General features: G+C 47.2%; 1 protein-coding gene across 12 annotated transcripts in view; it reads left to right on the top strand.

Moving 5' to 3' along the window:
• MSI2 (musashi RNA binding protein 2) overlaps window positions 1-27,355 on the top strand; it is a 568,927-nt gene that overhangs the window by 461,490 nt on the left and 80,082 nt on the right. For 11 of the 12 annotated variants that reach the window (XM_060259524.1, XM_060259515.1, XM_060259513.1 and 8 more), the window contains one exon: window positions 7,954-8,028. In XM_060259524.1, coding sequence (XP_060115507.1) covers window positions 7,954-8,028 — 75 coding nt within the window. Of the gene's footprint in view, window positions 1-7,953; window positions 8,029-17,055; window positions 19,827-27,355 lie in introns of those variants that run through there. The other variant, XM_060259525.1, reaches the window with a different exon arrangement.

The following is a 27,355-nucleotide window of genomic DNA, read 5'->3' as shown; positions in this document are numbered from 1 at the left end:
AATTTTTCCCCTCATCGACCAAGGGGACTGGATGGCAATGTTGCACCTCAAGAATGCCAACTTCCACATCAGCATCCATCCTGCGTACAGGCATTTCCTTCGGTTTGCTGTAGGTTCCCACCACTTCCAGTTCAAAGCCCTTCCATTCGGTCTGGCCACTGCACCTCGGGTGTTCACCAAGATGATGAGTGTTGTGGCTGCTCATCTTCGGCTTCAAGGGATAGTTGTCTTTCCATACATCGACGATTGGCTCCTTGTGGCAGAGTCGAAGGAAAGTCTGTCCAGCCATATAACCACCACTCTTTGTCTTCTTCACACCTTAGGTCTGCAGGTCAACATGGAAAAGTCACAGACAGTTCAGTTCATAGGGGCTTTGCTGGATACGAACCTTCACCGCGCCTTTCTGCCTCAGCAGAGAGCGATGGACATCATCAATCTTGTCAATCTTTTACAGAGTCGGAAGCGAGGCACGGCACAACAGCTGCAGCGGATGCTGGGGCTGATGGCGGCGACTTCAAGCGTGCTGCCGTTTGCGAAATTGAGGATGAGAGGCCTGCAACTGTGGTTTCTTCGACAGTTTTGACCCTTAAGAGACTCACCTCGGAAGAGGTTTGTAATTCCACCTGTGACACTCCGAACACTGCAGTGGTGGAAATCAAAGGACAACATTTGTCAGGGAGCTCCCTTCCACCTACCTGCGACAACAGTGACGATCACCACAGATGTGTCTTTGTGGAGATGAGGGGCTCACATGGACTCTCTGTGTGGGGGGGGCCCTTGGCCTTCGCAATTGACTCACTGTCATATAAATTACCTGGAACTGCTGGCAGTTCATTTTGCTCTTCGGTCTTTCCGCCCCATGGTGGCGGGGAAGGTTGTTGCCCTGCTAACAGACAATACTACTGCCCTGTGTTATATCAACAGGCAGGGCGGGACAGTTTCTCGACAGCTCTGTGCACTAGCACTGGAACTGTGGTCAGAGTGCCTGGAGCACGACATCTTCGTGAAGGCTGCGCATCTCCCAGAGGTGCTCAATCTGCAAGCGGACTCATTGAGCAGGGGTGCAGCTTCCCCACACGAGTGGGAGATACAGTGGCGCTTCCTTCAACCTGTGTTTCAGCTCTGGGGGTACCCTCAGGTGGATGAGTTTGCCACAGCCAGAAACTGGAAGTGTCCTCTGTTTTGTTCCAGAGGGGGCACGGATCCAGAGTCATTGGGAGACGGTCTGTTGTTCCCGTAGGAAGGTTGGCTCCTATATCTGTTCCTACCTCTGCCACTGCTGACAAGAGTTGTCAACAAAATTGCAAGAGAGAGGCCATGCTGCATCCTGGTGACACCGTGGTGGCCTCAGCAGAACAGGTTCCCGATCTTGCTTCAACTGGCGAGGGGGGTCTTCTACCAGTTTCCGGTGGAACCGGACCTTCTGTCGACTCAGGACGGTCATGTATTCCATCACAATGTGCTTCACCTGAAGCTGACAGCGTGGTTCATCGACCCTGTGCGTTCTCCAGCAGAGTCCAACACGTCTTCCTAAACAGCAGGAAGTTGTCTACCCATGCTTCCTATGATAGGAAGTGGCGGAAGTTTCTTCAGTTTTTAGTTGATCCTGCAGTCTCATCCCAACGGGTGGGACTATCGGTGATTTTTGAATTTTTTTATCTCTGGTGGATGCTGGCCTTGCCTTTTCATCGGTTAAAGTTTATTTGGCAGCAATATCTGCGTCCCATGAGCCAGTTGAGGGGCATTCAGTTTTTCAACACCCTCATTCTAAGAGGTTTTTGAAGGGTCTGCTCAGGCTCCATCGAGATCACCCCCACAGTTGTGGGACTTGACTTTAGTGTTGGACAGGTTGACTCGGCGTCCCTTCGAGCCAATGGCCACATGTTCGTTACAGCTTCTATCTTGGAAAACTGCTTTTTTGGTAGCAATCACATCGGCACACCGTGCAGGGGAGCTCATGGCTATGTGTTGTGACTACCCATATCTAGTTTTTCAGGAGTCTGGAGTGATCCTCTTTGCATGCTTTCATGAAGCACTACGCTCTGGATGTGCATGCTCAGCAGAGGACTCGTCTGGGAGCTGCGGTGCTGCAAGCTGTCTCTTCTGGTTGACCGTCTTCCCGCCTCCAGGTATGTCTTGCTTGCTAATCTCCCATGAGTGTGAAGCACAGAGACCACGAAGAAGATAGGTTGCTTACCTGTAACTGTAGATCTCCGAGTGGTCATCTGTGCATTCACACTACCCGTCCTCCTTCCCCACTGCTGACGGTCTCCCTCCAGTAGGGGCTTCCAGCGGTCAGGAGGGAACTGGCGGGATCCTTGCGCTGGCGCCGGCGAGGATGTGTACCGGGACGCCTGCGCATGCTCGCTAGTGCCGAGCGCGAAAAAATCCTGGGCTTTTTAGGTACCAATTCGGGGATTGGCGCAGGCGCTCTATTCCATGAGTGTGAATGCACAGATGACCACTCGAAGATCTACAGTTACAGGTAAGCAACCTGTCTTTTCCAGGGGCAGTCTGATTACCCTGGTGTGGCATAGAAATAGAAGAGCAGTGTGATCACGCCATGCCACTTCCAGTGCATCTTGTGCTTTCTTCCCCTCCAACCCAGCACTTGTGCACCCTCTCCACCTCTGCACATGTGCCTCAGAAAAAAACCCTTTGAAACAACCTTTGCGGCAGGTGCGTGGTTGAGCTGCATTAGCAATGTGAGTGGCCAACCATGGACCCCTGCTGCTATAATGCCGCTTGAAAGGTTGCTGTCTTTTTGCGGGGGAACAGACCAAATTCTAGCAACTTTTCAGGAGGTGGGATACTGCTGCACCAAATTCCCAGTGTGATCACACCCAATGTTTGGCAAAAGATTGAGTTCATCATACTGCAGCACGACAGTTTGGGCAAATGAATATAATCTGACGGTATGAATGCCTCAGCCAAGGAAGTATCACTACATTAAGCAGCGTTATGCTTAGTTGGAATTTGTCCCTCTGTGTGAGCTTCTGCTCTGATCTGGTCTCCTTCCAGTCAAGAAGAGTGGTCAGAACAGTGACTTGCACCCAAACACATTTCCTTTAAGGGTAAGTAATTTATGCTTGCCTGACTCAAAAAGAATGTCTCAATTCTAGTGCAGATGGTGTGTTTTGAGCCTATCGAAAGTTTGAATCACAGCACACAATTTGTATTTAATGAAAATATGATTGTCATTGCTGAAGGTCTCTGACCACTTCAAACCTCTTCAGTCCTGCCTCCCTAGGTTGTCGCTTTCCCTAAACAATTATATTTTTCTTTGTAGTCTTCCTGCAAGCAGCAGAGGGTGGCATACAAGGTTCTCCCCCTCACTGTGTTATCCTCAGACCAACCTTGTGAGGCAGTTTGGGCTGAGATGGCGCTGAAGGCACTCAATGAACTTCATGACCAAATGGGGACCGAGTCCCCAAGTCTGATATCTTACTAGCTATACATTTATTTATTTCTATTTTTATTCCACCCCCCCTGCAAGTGGGCTCAGGGCAGATCACAACAACAGTATACAGTAATTTAACCACAGTAATTCAATAGTTAAGGCAGTTAAAAACAACATAAATTAAAACAGGTAGCACTATTGGTTAAAATGCAATAGTCTCATAAACTGGAGCCACTGGGCCATTAAAGATCCTCTCAGTCTGGGCCACATAGAAGTGGAGAACTTCAGGAAGGGAGGGCAACTTGACTGGATGCCCACCACTGCACCCCAACATCTCCATTTTACAGGCCCTGCAGAATGGTAGAAGGTCCAATACAGCCCTGATCTCAAGTGGAACCATGTTCCACCAGGCCAGGGCTAGGCTAGAGAACACCCTGGCACTAGCTGCGGCTAAGCAGAGGTCCTTTGGGCTGGGGACAGCCAGCAGATGTTGATTGGCCAAGCATAAAGCTCTTTGGGACTCATTTGAGAAGAGGCAGTCCCTCAGATATGTTGGTCCCAGGGCTTTTGAAGGTCAACGCTAACACCTTGAAACAGATCCGGTACTCAGTTGGTAGCCAGTACAATTGACGTAGCACCAGCTGAATGAAAGTTCACACAGGCGATGCAGTCATCAGGCACCTACCACATTCTGCACTAGCTGGAGTTTCCAGATCAGTCCAAGGGCAAACCTGCATAAAGCAAGTTACAGTAATCAAGGCAAGAACTGACCATTGTAGGAGTCACTGTTGGCAAATCCTGGGGGAAGAGGTAGGATACCAGTTGCCTGATCTGCTGAAGGCCGACCTGGCAACTGTGGTGATGTGGCCTCCATGGAGAGTGAGGCATCCAGGATCACCCCCAGGCTCTTCACCTTCTGGGCCAGCACAAGTAGTGCACCATCCAGGACTGGAAGCCTGATACCCGATTCAACCCTGCTCCGGCTCAGGTACAGGACCTCTGTCTTTGCTGGATTAAGCTTCAACTGGCTCTGCTGTGCCCACTCAGCCACAGCCTCTTAATGCCCTGGCCAAGTTCCCTGAAGCGGAAGAAGATGACTGCAGATTTATACCCCACCCTTCTCTCTGAATCAGAGACTCAGAGCGGCTTACAATCTCCTATATCTTCTCCCCCCACAACCCTGTGAGGTGGGTGGGGCTGAGAGGGCTCTCACAGCAGCTGCCCTTTCAAGGACAACTCCTGTGATAGCTATGGCTGACCCAAGGCTATTCCAGCAGCTGCAAGTGGAGGAGTGGGGAATCAAACCCCAGATAGGAGTCCGCACACTTAACCACTACAACAGGGGTGGGGAACCATTTTTCTGCCAAAGGCCATTTGGATATTTATAACATCATTCGGGGGCCATATAAAATCATCAATTTAAAAAATAGTGCTTCACTGAGGGAGAACAATTCAGGCCGGCAAAATTAATTCAAATATTTTTTTTTCTATTTGAAGATATGTGGGGAGAGCCTAATTCAGCACACACACACACTCCGACCTGCCACCCTAAGCAAATGCCTAGGTCCAGGCATATAAGACCACATCCCCTAATATTAGCATATTGGGTCACACACTCATTAGCATATTAGGCCACACCACCTGGAATAATTACATGCAAATTAAACTGGTGGTAGCTGGCTCCCACCCCTCCCTCCCTCCCTTCAGCTGCTCCCAGCAAACCTTTCAAGGCACCCACATACTCCAGTGGCAGTCCTTCACAATGCCCATGAGAGAGAGAGAGAGTCTGTGAGAGAGAGAGAGCCCAGATTGGCCCAGCAATCCCCAAGGGCCAGACCCAGTGATCTCAAGGGCTGTAAACGGCCCTTGGGCCTGACGTTCCCCACCCCTGCACTACACCACAGTGGAGTCTGGGCAGCTGTCCAACAACAGATATTTAAACAGAACCCGTTGTTTTAACCTTTCCTGAGGTAAAAGATGCTCAAACCTTTTGATAATTTTGGGTGCTTTATTAATGGTTTTGTTTAGGATAACATTTTTGAGATTGGCTTCTCAGAACAAGACATGCTATTCCCAATGCAGTGATACCTTATCAGGGGTGGGGAACGGTGGCTCTCCAGATGCTTTTTGCCTACAACTCCCATCAGCCCCAGCCAGCATGGCCAATGGCTGGGGCTGATGGGAGTTGTAGGCAAAAAATACACCTGGCGAGCCACTGTTCCCCACCCCTGCCTTAGATGGGATCACATTACAAGGCTGACCATATTTCCCTGATGTTTTAAAAGCGTGCCCACACTGCCACCAGCCTCCGAACTCTGCCCAGGTCTGTGGCTGGGAAAGGAGCCAGGGCTCAGCCCCCCCAGCCAGCTGATCAGGGTGGCAGTTCTGACTGCAGCCATTGTTGGACAAGGCTTTTCCACGAAAGCCCAGAACGTCACACGCTGTGGCCAGAGAAGTGCCCGCTGGGTGTCTCTCTGAACCCTTCTTCTCAGCTGTCCATCACAACCCAAAGATCTCAGCTGGTAATTTATTAACAAGGTAAGTTGCACTTAGCAGACACGTGGGGGGAAGTAAAGAACAAGCTTACTCCTCTCCATTGTGAACGCTCTCTTTGACTTGTACCTGAGGCCAGCGGATGGGCTGGAAGGGCTTCCGCCCCAGAAGCCTCCAGTTGCTCCCTGCCGCAGGAGCCACCACCGCCTTCCCACCCCCGCCTTTGCAAGTCACATGGGAGACGCCCAATTCGGAATCCCCAAAGGTCACTGCCCTCGGTTGCAGCTTAAGGTCACCTAGCGGGCACGCTAGCCCTGCTCCTACCTCATCTTCCTGTTCTTCAATCAGTTTGAATCCAGATCATAAGAGGACCCTTCTCACTCAGAACTTCAAAGTTTGTTCTGGAGCCTTCAGTAAGGAACTGTACAGGCCTTTTGATGTCCATGCAAATGCAATTGGCAGAATGGCTGGCACTGTCTTGGAACACCAAAACCTTAGTAAGGCAACACTTCAGCAAGCTTTGCTCTTCCCCTTTGCTGGTTTGTTCTGTTTATATCCAATTTGAGATGGTGTCAAATACAAGAATTTTAAAAACTCAGTAAAACAGCATGATTAATATGCCGCATGAAGCAGTGACATTAAAATCTAATTAGACACTGTATCATTCCATTCTTTTTTTCATCTGCATAGGCTTCCAGTTTGCTTCTGGGCTCAATTCAAGGTGCTCACCTCTAAAGCCCTAAGTGGCCTGAGACCAACATACCTTAAGGGCTGCCTTGCCCCATATGAAACTACCCATTCACTCCAGTCATCTTCAGAGGCTCTGCTTCAGTTGCCCCCCCCCCCATTTGAGGCTAGATAGGCGGCTTTCTCAGATGTGGTACCAGAACTTTGGAACTTCCTCTCCAGAGGGGGGTCATGTAGCCAGGCAAATTGTATTACTGTTTTTCAAATGATTTTGGGGTAGAGGAATCTTTGGGGCTCTTAGCATCCCTGAACAAGAATGCAGGGATAAGACATACAAGAGGCTGGGATTCGTGCCCCCCAAAGCAGCAGGAAGGCATGAGGCTGGGCCCCACAATTTCCCTTGTGACGTCCAGTTCCATTCTCAGAAAGCCAAAGATACTTGGACATGGTTGCAGGTGCTTCAGTCCGAACGCCATAAAGAAGTAACTGGTAGCTGGGTGGACTTTTAGTAGCCTGCAAATGTAGAATCTCCTGAGTCTCCCTGGCTGCCCCTGACTCTGGGATGCATTAACAGTTGTCCTTCACACTCACGGGATGAAGCATTACTGGTGCCTTAATCTCCAATTGTCAATAGTTCCGAAGCAAAGTACATTTGTTGTAAGCTCTCCAAATGTCAGAGCAAACCTGTGCTATGTGCTTAGCTTTAGCATTTGGCATTTATTCTTTCACACTGAAAAAGTAGGCAAGTCCTTGGACTGGAGGGGCTAGAGTGCATTTTAATTATGATTAGGCAGTCTCGAGGGGAAATGATCAAGGGAAGCCCCAGCAAATGGTTCTTCCTTCAGCATGTCAGTGAAACTTTGCCTACAAGTAGGGAGCCATCGTAGCCAAGAAGGTGAACGGCGAACCAGGAAGTGTCTGGTCTGAATCCTGCCTCTGCCATCCACCTGCTTGCTGGCCTTGGGCAAGTCATCGTTTCTCTACTTCGACCCCCCCCCCCCATGCAATAGGAGGACAAGTATAAGTGTTTAGTGTTCAGACCACTTCACATACATTTTTTTGCTGCAACCCTCGCAGCAACCTTTTAAGGAGGGGCCTTTCACATCACAGCTCATTCTTTTAGGTGCTGTTTGCTTAACCTGATTTAAAACTGGCCAACCTTTAAAGATTGCTATAAAAGATTATTTCAATGTGATGAGTATGTACTGTATGTACATATGATGTACTGTTATTAATAGTTGTGTGCAGAAAGAATACATTTAATGTATAGTGCCAAAGTCAAGTTTCTTCTTCACTTGTTGGAAAAATTAGCATGTGGTTGAAGAGTCAAAATTTAGATCTTATTCTCTCTCTCTCTAACTTTTGTATTCAAGGTTACCCAAATTTTGTTGCGACCTATGGCCGAGGATACCCTGGATTTGCCCCCAGTTACAGTTATCAGTTCCCAGGTATGTGAAATTTTATTAATTGGTATCCCAAAGCCAGAAAAAAATGTCTAATAGATACTAAGAAAAAGAAACGCCTACTTCCATAACTTTAACTGAGGCAGTGAAGTCTCTAAAAAAGACAATCTTTTGTGATGGCCGTTTCCATCTGTTCTTGGGCAACCTTTGTTGTTTCCAGGAATGTTTTTTAATGTAAAACAATGGGAAGAAATACATGGGAAGACAATAAGTATTCATTTCGGGTCTTAATTGGTACTGGTTATTTGAAAACAGCATTTTCTTTAAGATTAAGCATGTTGTCCATACTACTTCTGTCTCTGTGGAATGCACCCCATAAACTCTCTGTTGTCCCCCCTGTCCTTTGCCTGCAGCACTCCAGAGAGGCCCCCTGTAACAGAGAGTGGCTTCAGCCCTGCCACTTTCTGCTGGCTTCTCTCTCCTCCCCATTTGCACCCTTTCCCATGCAGCTGTCAGGTCAGCTGCTTGTAGTGATCTGCCTTTACTCCCAAATTGCCTGTCCTCACTTTGCAAACTCCTGAGGTTTTGAAACGCTTGGCTGGCTGGCTGGCTTTTAAATACCCCTTCCTGCTGGTGATGAGCAGCTCCTTTCCAATTCATTTCTGCCACTGTCAACAGGCAGTCATGGAAACCAAATGCCCCATGGTGTTCTGCATCAGACACACTTCAGGCTTATATGCAGGAGAGTTTCCTTTCCTTTCCTTCTCTCCTTTTGCTGCAGGTTTCTAGAGGGGCCTGTGAAGCCCATCTCTGACTGGTGTGCTTGTGGCTTCTTACAGCATCAGCCCATCTGGCCTTCCCACCCAGGAAAGCACTGCACTGTGTGTTAAATTCATTCCTGAGTGCTGCAAGCGATTACACTCCCTTACCTTCTTTTCTGTAACTGCTTCCGAAAAAGGATGCAAAAGAGAGTCTTGCTCAGGTTAATTAAAAAACCAAGTTAGACTGTCTTCATAAAACCCTGTAGGAAAAAAGGAAAATAAGCCTGCTAGGAAACTTGCTTTTGGTCTTGAGTAACTCAACAAAGTTCAGAAATACTTTTATCCTTCTGCTGTGACTGGCCATGCTCATAAGCACTGGTGATGTTCCCTGCTGAGAGGGGTTCATAACAGTCCTGGGTGGCTCCTGCTGTGTTGTGCTGGATCAGGCCATGGGTCCATCTGGCCCACTGTCCTGTTTCCAGTGATGGCCAGCAAGAGGCTTCCAGGAACCCTCCAAATGGATAAGAAAGCCGCAGCTCTCCCTGCTGCCATCCCAAAGGACACTCCTCCTGAGCACAGAGGCTTCTCTCGAGCTATTGTGGCCAACAGCCATCCCTTGACCTGCCCTGGCAGCCACAGGAAACAAGGCCTTCATTTCTCTGACCTTTGCAAAAGCATGTCCCCACCCAATCACACCTGAAAACAGGGAACCTCTGTTCTCATGTGAAGGGTCACTACTAGAGCCCTTTGTCTAGCGTTGTGCATTGCTTAGAGGTTGCCCTCCACCTACTGTATGCTGTATTGATCCACTCTGTCGTAGCCTGTCAAGCATTGGTTTAGATGCAAGGGACATCTTTTTTTTGGGGGGGGGGTAAAACTTTGTTCTATAGTATATTATCCATAGTTCAAAAGGACCCTATCCAGCTGCAACATCAAGGGGCAGCATGCTTGAGTATCTGTAGAGGTCCACAGCCTATTGTCAATTTGCTGGACTTATCCATTCCTTCCAGGAATGGGCGGTCACCCCATAGGCCCCCTATGTGTTGTAGTGCCCTCTGGGACACTCTCCTGTTCCATGTTGGAGGATGCCATGAAGGCTTAAAGGCTTGTGGAAAATGACATCCTCTGTTTCCTCCTCCAGGTGTCCTCAGTTGGAAGGATACCGGAAGAAACTTTCCTGGCCCCTCCCCTCCAACCCCCCCCCCCCCAAAAAAAAAGAACCCTATGCTATCCAGATTGTCCCCTACATGGTGTCTTTTGAGGCACATTTATCACTCTCTGAGATTAGTAAGAAACCCAGGGATGGGGAGGGAATCCGAAACTACTCTAGAAGTTCACACAAGCAGATTCTCCCAAGGCTTCTTACAGCATCAGTCCATCTGGACCAACAACACAATATTGGACCTTTCCCAGGTCTATAGGGGCCCTTGGCACATATGCAACTTCAGTTCCTCTTCTTCATGCAGTCCCCTTGTTTCAGTGTGGTCTAGTGCTCCATTCCTGAGGCCTCTTGGGGGATAGCAATCTCAAGTAGATTTTAAAAATAATCAGCTGAAATAGCCCTAGAACTTCCTCTGCTTCATGCAAGCCCCAAAGAAAGGCATCCCTCCAGAGAAGGGCTTCCCACAGCTGTAAGCCAGCTGCAATTAGGACTGTTGCCAGTCAAACTAGGTATTCATAAGATGGGTTTTCCAGGGCAGTTTCTACAGTCGCAACGAAAATCTTTTTCTTAGCCATATAGGCCCTGTGCAGTTTCTGATCTTACTACTTAGGGCCAAACTGAACATGACATGTAAAGAAATCTATTTATACAGTAGCTGTTTCTAGTGGAGAGTTTTCGTCAGAAGGGCAGTTGGGAAGGAGCAGGGAGTACTTAACCCCTTCCTTGCCATTTGTTTTTCTGCTGCATTTCCCCCAATTCCAGATGTGCATTTGTGAGTGTGGACATGCATTTGGAATCTTGTGGCATGGGAAAGACGTTTGGGGTGGGAAAGGCATTGCAGCCAGAAAACATCCTGCTTCGTTGCTGAAAAATATATTCCCTCTTTTGCCAAACGAAGCACTCGTGCTTTGGATTGGTGAGAGGCTCCTCTAGTCCTGTTTTGCCTTTGAGCTGAATCAGTCTGGGTGAATTTCTGCATTCTGTTTCTTCTAAGCCAGTAGTGACTCACTCACTTGGCCATTTATCAAAGCATCAGAGATGCTTTCATCCTTTTCCCTTTGGAGATTTATAACCCAGGTTCTCCTATGAGATTTTCCATGCCATGTTAGAAAACCAGGGGAAATACTCCCTGATGAACCTTTTGAGTACATCACATTCAGCCACATTGTTCAGAAAACTGCACTGAAATAGCAATGGGAAAGGTGGCCACCCTTCATGGTGAAGGCCTCCATTGGAAGTTGCCAGGGGTCTTCAAGCTTCCTGTGCAAAATGCCTGTGTGGCCTGGGGCAAGTCACTCACTATCCCTGATCTTCAGTTCCTCTCGCCCTGCAGATGTGGGCACGTGGTGAACTCTTACAATTCTGTTAAGGGAAGTCTGAATAGTCAGCCACCGACTTTGGTTCTTCCATTGTTGTTTGGTGACTACACTTGTCACTTTGACCCTATGAGTTGCTGAGGTGATTCTGCCTGACCAAGAGTTCCGTGCATCTTTAAAAGCTTGCAATTTTTTATACTAGTAGATGTGGAAAAGGTTCCACCACACTTATTTGATATTTTGATATCTTTATGTTCCATTCTAACCTTGGTGGCTGTCGGCATATACATCCCAGCTGGACTTTTATTGTGAGATGTAAAAGTCTTTGATGGGAGTTCGGCCCGCTAACCTACCCAAGGCACTTACTTGGACATCTATACAAGTAACCTTTTGAATTGTATGCGCAGTCTGTTTCTAATGCATGCACAAATCTATTGAAATATGACTAGGCCAGAAACCTAGCTTGGATGAGGAAAAGGATCTCAAAGATCTCTCACTGTCCATATTGAGACCGTTTGTCCATCCATCCTCCTACCGAAATAAAAGGGAGCAGGAATTAAGACTCTTCTCTCAACCTTTCCCTGGGAAATGACAATCCTAGTAAGATGAGTGGATTTTCATACAGTATGTCGGCTTAAATGATTCAACTGCTAAACAGTTTAGCCCAGTCTAAGGGAAACATGGGAAGCAGACAGACAATATCATCTTTGCCCTCTCCTCAGTAACTCCTAGGGTTTTCTGGGGGGGGGGGTGTGTGCATTGTGTTTGTTTCTACATTTTCCTGAAGCTAAAAGCCAGGATGTAGCCTCGTGGTCTCTACCCTGGTGCTCGGGGGTGCCAGCTGCCGCGTCTCACAGCACCTGCCAGCTGTTTCTAGAAAATCGGTGAGGACTAAGTGGGGCTTTTTGAGTTTTTGATGTTTATGGTATAATGCAGAGACTTCATGTTCAGAACTTTACCTGTGCAAATAGCAGAGTGTTATTCTGAAAACACGGGGAGTTTACTGTCCTGACGAAACATTATTAGGCTACACAGTTAAAATGCTTAATGCACCTAATTGTAACGTCTGTTAAAGTCATCAGATCTTTCCAGTTTTAATATATTTTGATAATTCAGGAAGAAATAAACTTTTTACATCAAATTATTGTTCACTTTTCAAAAGTATTTTGTGTTCCTATCAAAACCTGACCCAAAAGCCTCTCTTCCTGTAAACCTGTGCAAGAAAAGGAGCTCTCTTTAGCTCTTCAGCCCAGACTGCCATGGTTACAAGTGATCCTGCAGGTTGAAAATGGCTGGGCTCCAGAGAGAGGGGCTCGCATGAAGGGGACAGCCTGGAGAAGAAGCAGCTTTTCCTTTTGCATAAGTGTGTTTAACACCAGCAAAGTGAACACAAATACTACAAGATCTGAGTTTTTAAACTAATTCAGTACGCAAAGTTATATTGTTGTCTATGCAAGAAAATACTTAATACATTAATTTTAAAGAGCATCCTGTTGAACTTCTGCCTGAAAGGTTGAAGACCTGTTACAACTGCACTTCCGTGGCAGCCATTTTGTGCTTGGCTCTGCCTTCCGTGGCACCCACATGGAGCCCTGTGTCAAAATCCTAAAGGCATCCCCTGGCTGAAAAGGGTCGGGGGAGAGCAGGGTTCAGATCCTCCCCCTGCCACAAGTGTTATGGGCTGGCGCTGGGCCAGGCTTTGCTTACCTGACGGGATTGTTCTAAAGTGGAGAAGGGAAGGATGAAGCATGCTGCCTTGAGCTCCTTGGAAAGGATAAAAACCAGATAGTTGCCGGGAGCCACCACCAGTGGGTGGTTTTGTAGCTAATTTGCTTGATTGCAGGAGTTGAACTGACACCTGCTTCTACACAGGCTGCAGAATAGAAAGGAGCTGATTTAACCTGGTGGTGGACCTTGCATGAGCAGCATGTGCAAGCAAACCCCTAGTGTGACAAAATGTGTCGTGTCAATTCCAGGGAAGCTGAGGGTCATTTTAAGTGCTTGGCAGCAGGGGATGTGCTCTGTCCCGTATCCCTTTGAGAGCCGAGTAGTGTTGTGTTACTGTCTTGCTGGATCTTTTCAGCTCTTTGCACATAGTTATTGCTTGCCTAGAAGAGAAATAGGTCTGTAATTGGCAGTGCAGCGCTGAAGATAGAATGTGGGGGAGCAGGCCACAAAAGCCTTCTCGATTTCTACCCAGCAGTCTTCTTCTATCTTCAGGACAGATTCCAGAGGCGGCTTTGGATGTAAGGTGGAAAGCTCATTTGGATGTGACGTTTCTGTATCCAGCTGGGCAGTAATTTCACCCATATCTGCCATGTTATGGGGCAGTCTCTGAGAGATTGCTGCCCATGGCCTTGTTCCGTAAAGGAGCAGGCAGCCAAGGGAGGGCCTTGTGATGCAACCTGGCCAGCTCTGGGACTGCTCAAGCCCTGTGGAAATAGATGAAGGTTGCTGGAAAGAGCAATCACTGGGATGTGCCTCTTATCTATACCTCAAAAGCCTGGGATTGATAGGACTTCACTTCCTTAACCCTCATTACAGGAGGTTCATTATAGTGCAGGCCTCGTGTCAGTTCTTATTATGGCACAGATGTGTCATACAACCTAAATATAGTATAGTTCTGATGCCTGTGCTAAAATAAGGTGGTGGGAGAAGTCAGCTATGCACACAGCAATTTTTGTCTCTCTTGCATGAAAATAATGAAGTGTGCTGCTATTAAGCTACCCTTCCTAAGGGAACCCACTCTTGTCGCTCTGTTTTAATATCAGTCAGGGTGCTTCTTGGGGGCTTTGTCTCAGCAGAGGTTGTTCAGTTGGTTGGCTCGCTTTCGAAGCAAATGAAAATGCCAGTTGACACTGCATGTTAATGTGATATTTACTCCTGTCTGGTGAAACAATGACACAATCCACCTGTTCTATTGTGTGTGTGTGTTTTCATTATGTGAGATGAGGGGGAGAAAAGAGGTGTGTTGTGTGTGTGGTTTTCTTAGTGGCAGCTGTTTTGCTTCCTCTGCGATGTCGCTCACTGTGATATGTTTTGCTAAACACTCTGTGGATCCACTCTCTGATGTCCTTGCTGCCTGACTTCTCTGGGTTGACTCCATGAATGAGCTTGAGGTATCCTTGGTTGCCTCTCATCACAAACTGCTTGGATGAGTTTCTGTTCTTGAGAGCTAAGGATACAGACAAGGTCCTTTAGAGCAGCCTCATTACCTGTGCGCCTCCTTTCTCAGTGGCTGACATTTATGTATTAGACTACATACAGCCCACTTTCTGTTAAATAAATACTCAGAATGGCTTACGATAATATAATCCATACCAAACAGTTAAAATAGGCAGCAGCCATTAGAAACTTAACATGCGCAGGAGACAAACTATGAATAAAAAGCAGTTTTAGCTGATGCCAGGAGGCCTCTAGAGAAGGATCCATCTGCTTCTTTGAGGGGAGTGAGCTATTCCAAAGGGCCAGGGCATCTGCCAAGAAAGCCCTTTCATGGAGTTCCTCCAATCAGATTTCTCCAACAGGGGGTCTCAACCAACCTCAGTGTGGGTGGAGGCAGTTCACCAGGTGCCTTAATCCCAGGCCATTTAAGGTCTTGCAGGTGAACACCAGCACTTTGTGTTGGGCCCAGGAGCACACTTGAAGCCAACATAATTGGAACAAGATGGGAGTCATGTGCTTGTTGCAGCCAATCTCTGTAAATACGTTGGCCGCTGTGCTTGGAACCAGTTGACGCTTCTGAACCACCTCCAAAGGCAGCACTGTGTAGAACACAGTCAGACCTGGATTTTACAAAGCCATGTGTAATACTAGCTTGCTGTGAAAGACTAGCAAAAGCCATCAGGCTTGTTTATTAGATTTATATTCCACTTGTCCAACAATCGTTTCCCCAAATAACTTACATCTATAAAGATAAAGGCTTTTAGTGGGTACCTCTCTGAGGGGTGATTCCTGGACATTCTCTAAACTGCCTCTGAGGAGAAGGTGAGGGAGTCTGTGGTTTTGGGCCAGCTTTAGATTGAATGAGACTCCTTATCAGATTCTGTTTCCATCTGTCCCCTCCGGAAACAGCCTTGGCCATTCTTCACCTAGTGACAGACAAGAGTGACATGGGTTTGGTTTTCTTGAGCCTCTCATGAGTTTTCAGTATCCTCAACCATGATCTGTACTATCTGGCAAGCCCTGAGCACTGCTCCTTCCTGCCAGATAGGTCGGTAGGTTTACCAGGCCAGTATAAAATCTTAACTAGATTACTTCAACAATAAAAATAGCTAAAAATTGTATAAGTAGCATACAAAATGAGGGAGGACCGTACAAACAATATACAAGTTAAATTGAATATATAACTATCCACCACATATCAAGACGAGATTAAAAAGAAATTAAAAGAATTTAACAATTTGTGTAACCCTTATGGATACCTGCCAGATAGTTTACAACAGGTGTGGCCAACGGTAGCTCTCCAGATGTTTTTTGCCTACAACTCCCATCAGCCCCAACCATTGGCCATGCTAGCTGGGGGTGATGGGAGTTGTAGGCAAAAAACATCTGGAGCACTACCGTTGGCCACCCCTGGTTTACAGAATATGGTGCTGACAGACACTTCCCCTGTCCCATGAGAGGTATTCTCTGGGATTCTGTAACAATATAAGAGCCCTTCCAGATCACACCAAAGGTCCATCCTGTTTCCCATCTAGGCCAGCCCCCGTTGCCTCTTGGCAGCTGCTCTCTATGATCTCAGGCAGGGCTTTCCCCTCAGTCTCACATCTATACAATATCTGTAGGAATAGCCATGTGTTTCAGTCCAGTACCATAAGCATACTAATAAAAACCCTGTTATAGCTCTTCTTTTCTTCAAATCTTAGCAAGGCAGTGCAATCCCCGAGCAAAAGTCTCTTGAGTGCTGTGCCAGTTGAGGGCTAATAAACTGAAGGTTGGTCTAGATGTGTCAGAATGGTTGCAGGCGCTGGGTCACAGATAATGGACGGATTATCTTCTCCAGACACAGTTGCCTTCTCCCAGGAGAAGGAAGTCCAGAACCTGAGGGTGCTCCTGCGTTTGCGCTCGAGTGCCAGATGGGCGCTATGGCCAGCAGTGCTCTTTTCTGGCTTTACTTGGTGCACCAGCTGTGACTGCTCCTTGAAAACCGGTCTACTATAATGCCCTGTACATGAGGCTTCCCTAGAAGAGGTTACAGGAACCCATATTACACCTGCCTTTTAAAAGTTATACTAGTAATCAGATGGTTTCTGGGCAAGCTGCTTCTCCTAATCTTTAAAGCTCCACACAATCTGAGCAATGCAATCTGCACAATACTTGAAAGAAAACTTCCTCTAAGCCCCCCTCCCTCCCCTGAACATGGAGGAGGCATCTCTGGGGCAAACACTCCTGCCATCTTGTTTAGTGGGTCTTTACTGGAATTTGTCTTCATCCTGAAGCACTACTGATGTCTTGCCTGGGTTTTTTAATGCAGCATTGTTCTATAATGCAACTTTATCATTTGGACGGCCAACTGCTTTTTTATTTTGTTTATTTTGGTTTTTTTAGGCAGTAGGAAGAAAATGTAAGATGAATTAATATAAATAAAAATGTTATCTGCATAATAACTCAGGAAAGTTGGCGACAGGGATTTGGTAGGCAAAAGGGAAAATACTCAGCACTTCAGCAATTGATTATAGATTCTCTCTCCCTCCCCTCCTTCAGGCTTGAATTTTGCTTTTGAAACCAATCACAATTGCTCACTATCCTGTTTCACTTTTGTTTTTTTTAAGTTCTGGAACTTATCTTTTCAGTTTAATCTATTAATTTCTGTTCTTATTTCACTTTGCAGACTATTTGCCGATTTCACAAGACATAATTTTTATCAACTAGTTCTTAAAGATGCATAACAAATTAATCGGGGTTTGCCACAGAGCTAATGAGAGAGAGAGAGAGCCTGGGTGGTCCGTACATTAATATCAGTGTCCACTGAGAAAACAAGGGCTGCTGTTACTGACTCCTTTGGCTGACTGGACTATTTTTTAAAAAGAAAATTTCCATATCTTTTTTCTGTTCTTGATTTTACTTCTTTACTTTTTTTGTGTTTCTTCTGCTTCATATGAGTTTTATTTTTTAATACCTAATGGAATGTAACTTACACTGGAGGGGCAGGGGGGGTAGATGGCATTGCCATTTCTCACAAACTTTTAGGAATAATTTATTAACATTCGCTATGATTTTTCTCTTGCTCCTGCCAAAGTCCAGGCTGATGTTTGGCCTTGTCTGCTGTCCGTCATGTCTGAGCCACAGCAGGTATCCTTGCTGTTGTTTAGGGCAGCAGCTGTTATGGCTCTTAGACAAATGAGGAGGATGACTCTAATTTTCTAAGACGCACGATCCAGTAATCATGACAATTAATCCAGGTAGCTTGCAACTGCATACTAATCAGTTCCCTCTCTACTTTATGGATGCATCTTTGGGGGGGGGGGCGTGTAAAGTGCCATCTAGTCGCAGCAAACTTCTGGCGACCCCAGCAAGGGGCTGTCAAGGCAAGAGAGAAGCAGAAGTGGTTGCCCATGGCCTTCCTCCTGGGTGGTCTGCCTTCAAAGTACTGACCCTGCTTAACTTCAGAGATCTTCTGTGCTTGGGCTGTACCATGCTGTCTTCCCTCCCCATCTTTTGGTAGCTTGCATGATGGTACCTGCCCTGCACCTCCACCAAAGCATGGGATAAATAAAGACGGCATATAAAGTAAAGAAGAAATAAAAACTTCCTTGCACGCACTTCTCAGTTAAGGATTTGGATGTGAACTTTTCTTGCCAATAAAAGTCATGAGCCATGACATGCATCATAAGGCCAACTATATTTTACTATCTCCAAAGGGCTGTCGTTGAAAATAGCAGCAGACCTGTGTAGATCCTCCTTCAAATGCTTAGATGCATTTATCCATGTTGCGATGCAATCTTAATGTGTACCTCCATTGGCAGCAGCCAGTGGTGTATAGTGGGAACAGAACTTTATATATCACAGAGGAGAAGGAACTCAACAAGGGAATGGAAATGGTAACCCCACATCAAGTGTATTTCCATCAAAATAGTTGAATAATTAATTCCTTTCGCCATGAAAGACATTTTTAACAGAAGCCTTTGAACCAGTTTATACAAGCAAAGCTGCTGGACGCAATCCAGTTGGAAGCTCTTGTGCACATCATTTTGCACAACTCCTCCCCTCCATTGCAGTCAGCCCTGGGCATTCGGCTAGTTGGTCAGCAGTAGAGAACGGATCTATGCAGACCTTATCTGCCCAGGGACACCTGACAAATGCTGTGTGTGTGTGTGTGTGTGTGTACTCCACGTAGCCAAAGGACAAAAGCAGTTGTCGAACTGCTTCAGCTGGCAATGAGAGGACATAGTGGCAAGAAGGAAAAAAACCTAAATTTGCCTGGCTGCTGTCAGAAATCCCAGGTCAGCTTTGGAGTGTGATTAAACTCTAAGTGACTCCTAGCCAACTAGTCCCCAACTAGCTTTTGTCCAGCTGCTTGTAATGCTCACATTTGATAGAAAAGCAGAATTTGTGTCCAGAGTCACCTTTTTGAGTTTTGGGTCACCCCAAAACCATCCTCCCAGGAAATTCACCCTGCAAGCTCTCCTGGACTACACCCCTGCCAGCCTGCCTGGTGTGCTACACTAGAAGTTCTCTCATGCACCCAGCAGCCCAGCCATGACCTTAGGGAATAAGCAAAGGGAGGAGGGAGTGTGTAGCCACAGTTTGCCAAGAAGTAGAAGCAATGCAGTGTTGCCTATGCCAGTTTCTTGAGTCAATGACAGTCTTTGGAACACTGTTACTCTACAGACTGGGAGTTTCTGCTCCCCAGTTTAAAAACAAACAAAACCTGGTGTGCTATTATTTGTGCTTGTCCCCTAAACAGGAATTTAAAACCATTACTTAATTGGGGTTTCTAATCCTGGTATGGACGTTGAATGCAAACCAGTGAGCCAGTGTGGATGTACCAGCCAGCTATGGCATGGCATAAAAGAGTCAAACCACAATGTTAAACTTCCTTCCTCTGGTTTTCTAAGTCTGTATCACTCCTGACAGAGAGATGGTTTCCAGGCTGTGTGGCAAAAGGGCTTACGCCTATATTTAAAAAGAGAGAGAAAGAAGAAACTCTTCTACCCAATGACTAAGTTTGTGAGAAATCGGTTGCATGCTTACAATAGAACTGTGATGCATTTTTTCATGTTTGTTTAATCTGCATTTGTTTAAAATGTCAAAGTCTCTGCAGACAGATCTGTGCTGTTCATTTTATTGACTATGCTTGATGTAATAATGGTTTTGTTTTATTTTTTTACCTTCTTTTACTGCAAGCTATGGCTTTTTAAACTTATATGGCTTTTTCAATTTGTTTGGGGCTTTTTGTTTTTTGCTTTTTTTTGCTATGACTTGCTTTGCATTTGTGATCTTGTTCTAGAGTGCATGATTTTGCAGGCATTTTAACGTGTATTTTTTTTCTTCATTCCTTTTAGTTTCTTTATGTAAATAGCCCATCTGTGTTTTTTTAAAGACATTTGTTTCCTGTAAGCAACTAAGGTAGAGAAAATGATAATAAATTGTTACAATAGACCAGCTGTGTTTCTGCTCTCTTAGCTTGCCCTTTCAGATTGGTTGTGCCAAATAACCAGTACCAAGAACAGGATGAGAAAATACTAAATCAACCATTTAAATGTATAACAACTCCCACCCATGCGTGAATGTTCTGTTACAAAATAAATAAATAAATTGCATTTTAGTTGAAGATGTTATGCTACTGATACAAAATGGGTATACAAGGGGTAGTAGAATCATATCTGCTCCCTCATCACTGCACCAAATGGCGAGAGCATATGGATCATGGTGACATCTGAGTATCCTAATTTTTGTTTTATAATATCAGCAAGTTCCTCACCCCCATGGGCACAGACGTACTTTAGAAAAGGGGAGGGGAGGGGGTAACCACTGAAGCACCCACAGTCCACAGCAGGCAGTCCAGACAGTTTTTAAAGGTTGACTCATCTTATATTCAGGAAGGGAAATGTGCGCCCCGTGTCAGTTGACTTCTGGAGGTTCCAGGGTGCTGGGAGAGCCTTTCTCGTGCCATTTAGGGAACATGAAAGCCGAGTCCTCCCAGAACCAAACTTGATACTTTCTTCAGAGACTTTCTCCCTGAGTCAGGGTAAGAGGGGCATTTGAGAGTTCTGCATTCCCCAGATACTTGCAGGCCCAGTTTGGATGCGGGAAGAGGGGGGCTTACATGTACCTGGGACACTATCACTTGCTGTCTTGGGAGTTGTTTCCCAAATGGGTCAAACAGCAGCTGCACAGCCCCCACCCCCTTTCCCTGCACACTGTGGTCTGAGTTGAGACCACACACCCCTGGGAAACACAGAACTCTGGGGTGCCTCTCTTGACCTGACCCAGGGGCATCCCTGCCAAAAGGGGACCCCTCACTGAAGGTTGAGTGTAAGGCATGAAAAGGCTAGATGAGTGTGCAACAGTGACATTCAATCTGGAGTCAAAGGGTGTTCCCAGAGAGAAAGCAGAGGGTGGCAGATGGGTGATGTCAAGGACTCTGTGCCTCAAGGGACAAGGATGGAATCCGGTGCCTTCTCTTCTGAAGGGTGGGAGTCCAGAGAGCTGTCGTTACCTGGCGTCATCAAGTTTCCCAGTCACCCCAGAGCACTACCCAGGAAATGTGTTGATTGGTTGCTGAGACCTGGGAACCCTCCTTGATTGCCTGGGGTTGAGGGAGCCGAGACCTCATGCGGTCCATCATAGCTGCTTCTGCTATATCAGTGAACCCAATTTCACACTATTTTGCAATGCAAGGATTTCACTGGAGAAATCAAGAGACCTCCCTTTGCCCTTAAACAATAACAGCAGGTTTTCAATTAAATACTGGAAATTCAGTTTTTGTCGGACCCTGGCCTGACTCTGTCCTGTGAGCAACTCTGAAATTTTTCCCAGGCTCCCTCCAGTTCTGCTAAGGCAGCCTCTGGCTAGCATTTATCAAGCGAGGAAGTTTTGTGTGGTGTGTGGTACAAAGTACCTTCCTGCCAAGGCATGAGGTTGATTAGAACTTGGTTCAGGGGTAAGAAGTTGTGGCCCTATAGAACTGGCTACCTTCTGAGACTTTAACTGGTCCAGTGAGAGATGGGAGCGGTGGGAAATTCCACTGGGGCTCAACTGGTGGCCCCCGGACAGTGATGCCATTTCTGACACAACCTAGAAGAGACATCTTTGCACCAGGCGTGATGCTCTGTGGTTTAAAGATAGCATTTAGATGGAATGCTGGAGCATTCTCTAACACCATGAGGCCACTTCCAGGCCACTCAGGGGTTCCCTCCTGCCACCCAGCTGGGGTATGGGAAGCGGGCAAGGAGAACTGAGGGTAGAAAGCCAACAGCCTAACCTTGCAGGCCATGTGCAGAAAACACAAACGTTTCCCTCAAACTTGCTGTGCACGTGTAGCAGATGTGGTGCTTACCATGTTGTTTGGGTTACACTGGATAATAGAGGCCTCCATTGGATGTGCACACTTTGAAAGGAGGTTGTCTGGTTTGTGTGTGTGTGTCTGTGTTGTGTGTTGTGTGTCTGTGTTGTGTGCTGGGGAGTCAGGAAAATGTTCAAATCAAAATGGAGCTGATAAAGTTTGAGAACCACTCAGGTAAAGTGTATGTAGCTTGTCCCTCTCCTACAGTTTCACATCTAACAAAAAATAAGTAAATTGTATCAATTACATGAATACATGATGGTACAAACTTGCTGATCCATTTCCCTCACTGTTTTTGCCTCAGAAGCATCTTACGTGATATTTTAGACTAAGAGAACTTCTAGGACAATCACGTGCCTGGAGCAGTCTCTACAGTGTTATGTAGTATAAAACATAAGCATCTTCAGTCCTTTGCTTTGACTGTCTAGCCCAATGTGCAGTACATCTGTCCACATTTATTTTAAGAATGAACAGTAGCAGAACAGCAGTTTCCATTACAAGCTATGCTCTTGTCCTAGAAAGGCTTGTCAGGATACAGAAATATTTTGATCCTTTTGAAATTGTGAGAAGCGGAGGCTACAAGAACCAGAGTTCTAAACTGCCTTTGCCTTCAGCTTAAGGGTTGTGGATAACAACAGCAGCTCTACGACCCTTAAACAATAATCCTTGTCTTGACTTTTATAGGGAGTCCGTGGCGCAGGGTGGTAAGCTGCAGTCCAAGCTCTGCTCATGACCTGAGTTCGATCCTGATGGAAGCAGGGTTCAGGTAGCCGGCTCCAGGTTGAGTCAGTCTTCCATCCTTCTGAGGTCAGGAAAATGAGTCCCCAGCTTGCTGGGGGTGAAGTGTAAATGACTGGGGAAGGTGATGGCAAACTACCCCGTAAAAAGTCTGCCAAGAAAACGTCATGATGTGACGTCACCCCATGAGTCAGTAATGACTCAATGCTTGCACAGGGGACTATCTTTACCTTTTTTAAAATAATAATAATAATAATAAAATTTTATTTATATCCCGCCCTCCCTGCCGAAGTGGGCTCAGGGTGGCTAACAACATATTCATATATTTATACAAAGATTTAAAATCACATTAGTCTTAAAAACATTCCAATTTAAAACAAATACAATTACAAATAGATTTTAGGTGCTAATTCTGTTCATAAAAATAATGGTGATAGAAGTCACCTAACATCAGTCGCTCAGCCGGCAAAGGCCATCCTGAAAAGGGTGGTCTTGCAGGCCCTGCGGAACTGGTCAGGGCTTCGCAGGGCTCACACTTCTTCCGGGAGCTGGTTCCATAGGTGTGGAGCTGCGATGGAGAAGGCCCGTGTGCGAGTGTTTTGTAGTTTTGCCTCCTTTGGTCCGGGAATAGCCAGCTGGTTCTTCCCTGCTGACCTCAGTGCTCTCTGGGGTTCATATGGGGAAAGATGGTCCCTCAGGTAGGCAGGTCCTCGGCCATATAGGGCTTTAAAGGTAATAACCAGCACTTCGTAATGAACCCGGTAAGTAACTGGCAGCCAGTGCAGTCCATGTAGCCCCGACTGTATGTGCTCCCACTTTGGGAGCCCCAATAACAGCCTAGCCGCCGCGTTCTGCACCAGCTGCAACCTCCGGGTTCAGCACAAAGGCAGCCCCATGTAGAGGGTATTACAGTAATCCAATCTTGAGGTGACCGTTGCATGGATCACTGTTGCTAGGTCCCGGCGCTCCAGGAAGGGAGCCAACTGCCTTGCCCGCTTCAGATGAAAAAACGCCAACTTGGCAGTGGCTGCTATCTGGGCCTCCATTGATAATGAAGGATCCAGTAGAACTCCCAAGCTCTTGACCCGGTGCGCCGCTTTCAGTGGCACATCGTCAAAAACCGGGAGAGGTATTTCTCTCCCCAGGGCGCCGCAGCGCACGCATAGGACCTCTTTCTTCATCGGGCTCAGCTTCAGCCCACTCAGCCTAAGCCAGGTTGCCACGGCCTGCAATGCCAGGTCCAGATTCCCTGGAACGCAGTCAGGCTGGCCATCCATTAGCAGATAGAGCTGGGTGTCGTCTGCATATTGATGACACCTGAGCCCATACCTCCGGGCAATCTGGGCAAGGGGGCGCATATAGATGTTAAATAGCATCGGGGAGAGAACTGCTCCCTGCAGCACCCCACAATCTAGTGTGTGCCTCTGGGACAGCTCACCCCCGATTGCCACCCTTTGTCCCCGTCCCTTGAGGAGGGAGGAAAGCCATTGTAGGGCTAGCCCCCTAACCCCTATGATTGTGAGGCGGCGGGTCAGTAGCTGATGGTCGACCGTATCAAATGCGGCCAACAGATCTAATAGCATCAGCACCGCCACGCCGCCTCGATCCAGATGCCGCTGGAGGTCATCTACCAAGGCGACCAGCACTGTCTCCGTCCCATGACCTGGGCGAAAGCCGGACTGGCAAGCGTCTAGGATGGAAGTGTCATCTAGAAAACCCTGCAACTGCAATGCCACTGCCCTCTCAATAATTTTACCAAGAAATGGTAAATTAGAGACCGGTCGATAATTTGCCAATACGGCCGGGTCTGCTGTACTTTTTTTCAGGAGGGGGCGGACCATAGCCTCTTTCAAGGGTGTTGGAAAGCACCCCTCAGAAAGGGATCTATTTATGATGTCCCGTAAAGGGCATCTGAGCTCCCTTTGGCAAGGTTTAATCAGCCAAGAGGGGCAAGGGTCCAAATCACAAGTTGTTGGGCGTGCAGAAGAGAGGATTCTGTCAACTTCCTCCAGGCTGAGTGGGTTGAAGCGATCCAGAACGAAATCGGAAGACAGGCATGGAGCCTCAAGTTCCTGTACTGTATCCAATATGATAGGCAGGTCCTGGCGGAGCGACGTGATTTTATCTGCAAAATATTTTGCAAAAGCCTCACAGCCTATCTCTAATTCTTTCACATTTGGTCTGCCTTGAGGCAGTGCAGTAAGATTTCCAATTATTCTAAACAATTGTGCTGGGCGCGAATTTGCAGACACAATCCTTGCCGCAAAGTAAGCTTTCTTCGCGGCCTTGACTGCCATCTCATAAGACCTCATAAACATTCTGTAGGGTGTTCTCGTCGCCGCCACTGCCTCTCTAGTCGTCTGAGTCCTTGTTTCAGCTGGCGTAACTCCAAGGTGTACCATGGAGCCAGCCTCACACGGGGGCGCAGAGGACGTCGAGGTGCGATCTCGTTGATTGCTCTGGATAGCCGATTTTGCCAGGCCTCCACCAGGTCATCAAGGGAATCGCCAGGGGGCCAGGAATCCCGCAGGGCCATTTGGAACCATTCCGGGTCCATTAGGCTCTGCGGGCGAGCCAAAATAGGCTCTCTGCCCATACAGGGTTGAGGCGGTGTCTCCATACGGGCCTTGAGGGCTAGGTGATCCGACCATGGTACCGCTTCTACCGCGATATCGTTCACCAAAATCCCGGACGCAAAGATCGGGTCTAACGTGTGTCCAGCCTGATGCGTGGGTGTCGTAACAAATTGAGAGAGTCCTAGAGTCGCCATGGACGACACCATACCCATCGCTTGATTGGAGGCCACGTCATCAGCATGGACGTTGAAATCACCCAGGAGCATAAGCCCTGGGTACTCCAACGCCCAGCCTGCCACTGCCTCCATCAGGGATGGTAAGGCGCTAGCTGGTGCGTTAGGCGGACGGTACACCAGCCAAATCGCCAACCCCTCTCCGACGTCCCACGCCAGACCGGCACATTCAATACCCTCGATCGTTGGGGCCGGGAGAGCCCGGAAGGAGTAACCATCTATAAAATACTTTTATAGATGAGGAATACAACTGAGAGGAAAAAGTGGACCCCTCACTGAAGGTTGAGTGTAAGGCATGAAAAGGCTAGATGAGTGTGCAACAGTGACATTCAATCTGGAGTCAAAGGGTATTCCCAGAGGGAAAGCAGAGGGTGGCCTTGTATGTTCTTCAGCTAAGCAAAACGTTGGGATAATTTCAGCCTATGACATCAGAGCTTGGCTGTTTTGGCAGAGCTTCTTCATATTTCCCAGTGGTACTGTGGCTTGTTGCACCTCAAAGAGAAGAGCCCCTCTTTGGGCTGCCAATCCTTGAAGCAGAAAATTTGGGAACCTGGGTGGGGCATGGGGGTAGATCCTAGACTGGGTGTGGGAGAGGCCCTGGTGGATTGGAGACCTGTTGTTTTAAATGTGACTGGGGTTAGAGACCAGCCCTAGCATTTCTCTTCTCCATAAAAAGTGAGTGTAGTGGCAACAGCTAGCCTTGCATTGTGTTTTTCTGTTGGCAGCCCTTTTACCCAGCCATAGGCAGTGCTCCAGTTGTGCACATTGTTACTTGTCCACCTGGACCCCACCTACAACCTTGATCCAGGTGGCCTCTCAACCTGCTTCCCTTCTGTGAATCTCTGGGGGGAGAGGGAGAGCTCTGTCTGCTGCCCTGAGCTTCTTGGAAGAAGGGTGGAGAAAAAAGCACAAGGCCTGATGTCCTGCATCCCAGAAGCCCTACTCTCCTCCAGGGCTAGTGCTCTCCATCTCTCCTGTGTGGATGGCCTGGGTCGCATGTCATTCCAGGACTGGAAACATCTTTAAAATACTCAGTGCCCAGCACAGTGTTCTTACCTCCCCTCCAAAAGTATTGTTCCTGCTCAAAAGCATTTTTGTCATTAGCATGCATGAGTGCATCCTTGAATTTCAAAGTAGCAGGGGGTTTTTTGAGCAGGAATGCTCAAAATCCTGATGGGCTTTAGATTACTTGTTTGGGGAGGGAGCTCTAAAGGTGTGGGGCCACCATGGAGAAAGCCCTGTTCAGAGTTCTCAGACTCGCATCTTAAAGGCATGCATAAAAAGTTAATTTTCCAAGTGGGCTCATGTGGGTACTGCCCTTCTCAACACGTTTATGTGCCATGTTGCCCTAGGCCAGTGGTTCTCAACCAAGGGTAGACGCACCACCAGGGGTGGTTGTCTAGGTAGTCTAGGTAGAATACAAGGTTAGTCTAGGTAGAATACAAGGTTTGTATAACAATTATTAAGAATTCACTGTCCCTCAGTTGCTTTTAGGCAACCATAGCAATAAAATTTATTCTCAATAATATTACTACAATTTTTATGTCAAAACTTCTTGTAAAGGATAATGACAGAATGCATGGTGGGGGGATGGGCTTTTGGTTTCTGTCCTGGTGAGACCCTTGGATAGAGTGGTTGGTGGGGTGTAAGCTATGAAAGGCTGAGAACCATTGCACCATTCGAGCTGCATAAGATGGACCATAAACAGGAATGTGACACACCCAGTTCCCCTGTTGCAGATGTTCTGCCGACACTGTGTGCTTTGAGCCAAAGGCTGAGGCTCTCTGGTTCTTGAGACGATTCCTAATCAGAAGGAAAGAGGATGACCTTCGGCCTCTGGGTGAGGGGGGAGGCCTTTAACCTCCTTGGCTGTCTTCGATGTAGGGCAGACCTGTAAGGGGGGCGGGGTTCATCCTGTGCCTCTCCCTGCCTTTGGCCCCCAGGCCTTAACTACATCCCACTTTCCTTTTTACTTCTTGCATGAAGCTGTAGCTTCTCAGAATCAAGGGCATCTCTTACCAATTCTGGCTGCCTGTTCCCTCCCTTGTGTTCATCCATTCTGCCCTGCCTGCTGCC

The sequence above is a fragment of the Heteronotia binoei genome, chromosome 18, assembly GCF_032191835.1.
Source record: "Heteronotia binoei isolate CCM8104 ecotype False Entrance Well chromosome 18, APGP_CSIRO_Hbin_v1, whole genome shotgun sequence".
In the NCBI taxonomy this organism is placed as follows: Eukaryota; Metazoa; Chordata; class Lepidosauria; order Squamata; family Gekkonidae; genus Heteronotia; species Heteronotia binoei.
Note: the sequence above shows the minus strand (reverse complement) of the source record. Positions and strands in the feature narration are given on the sequence as shown.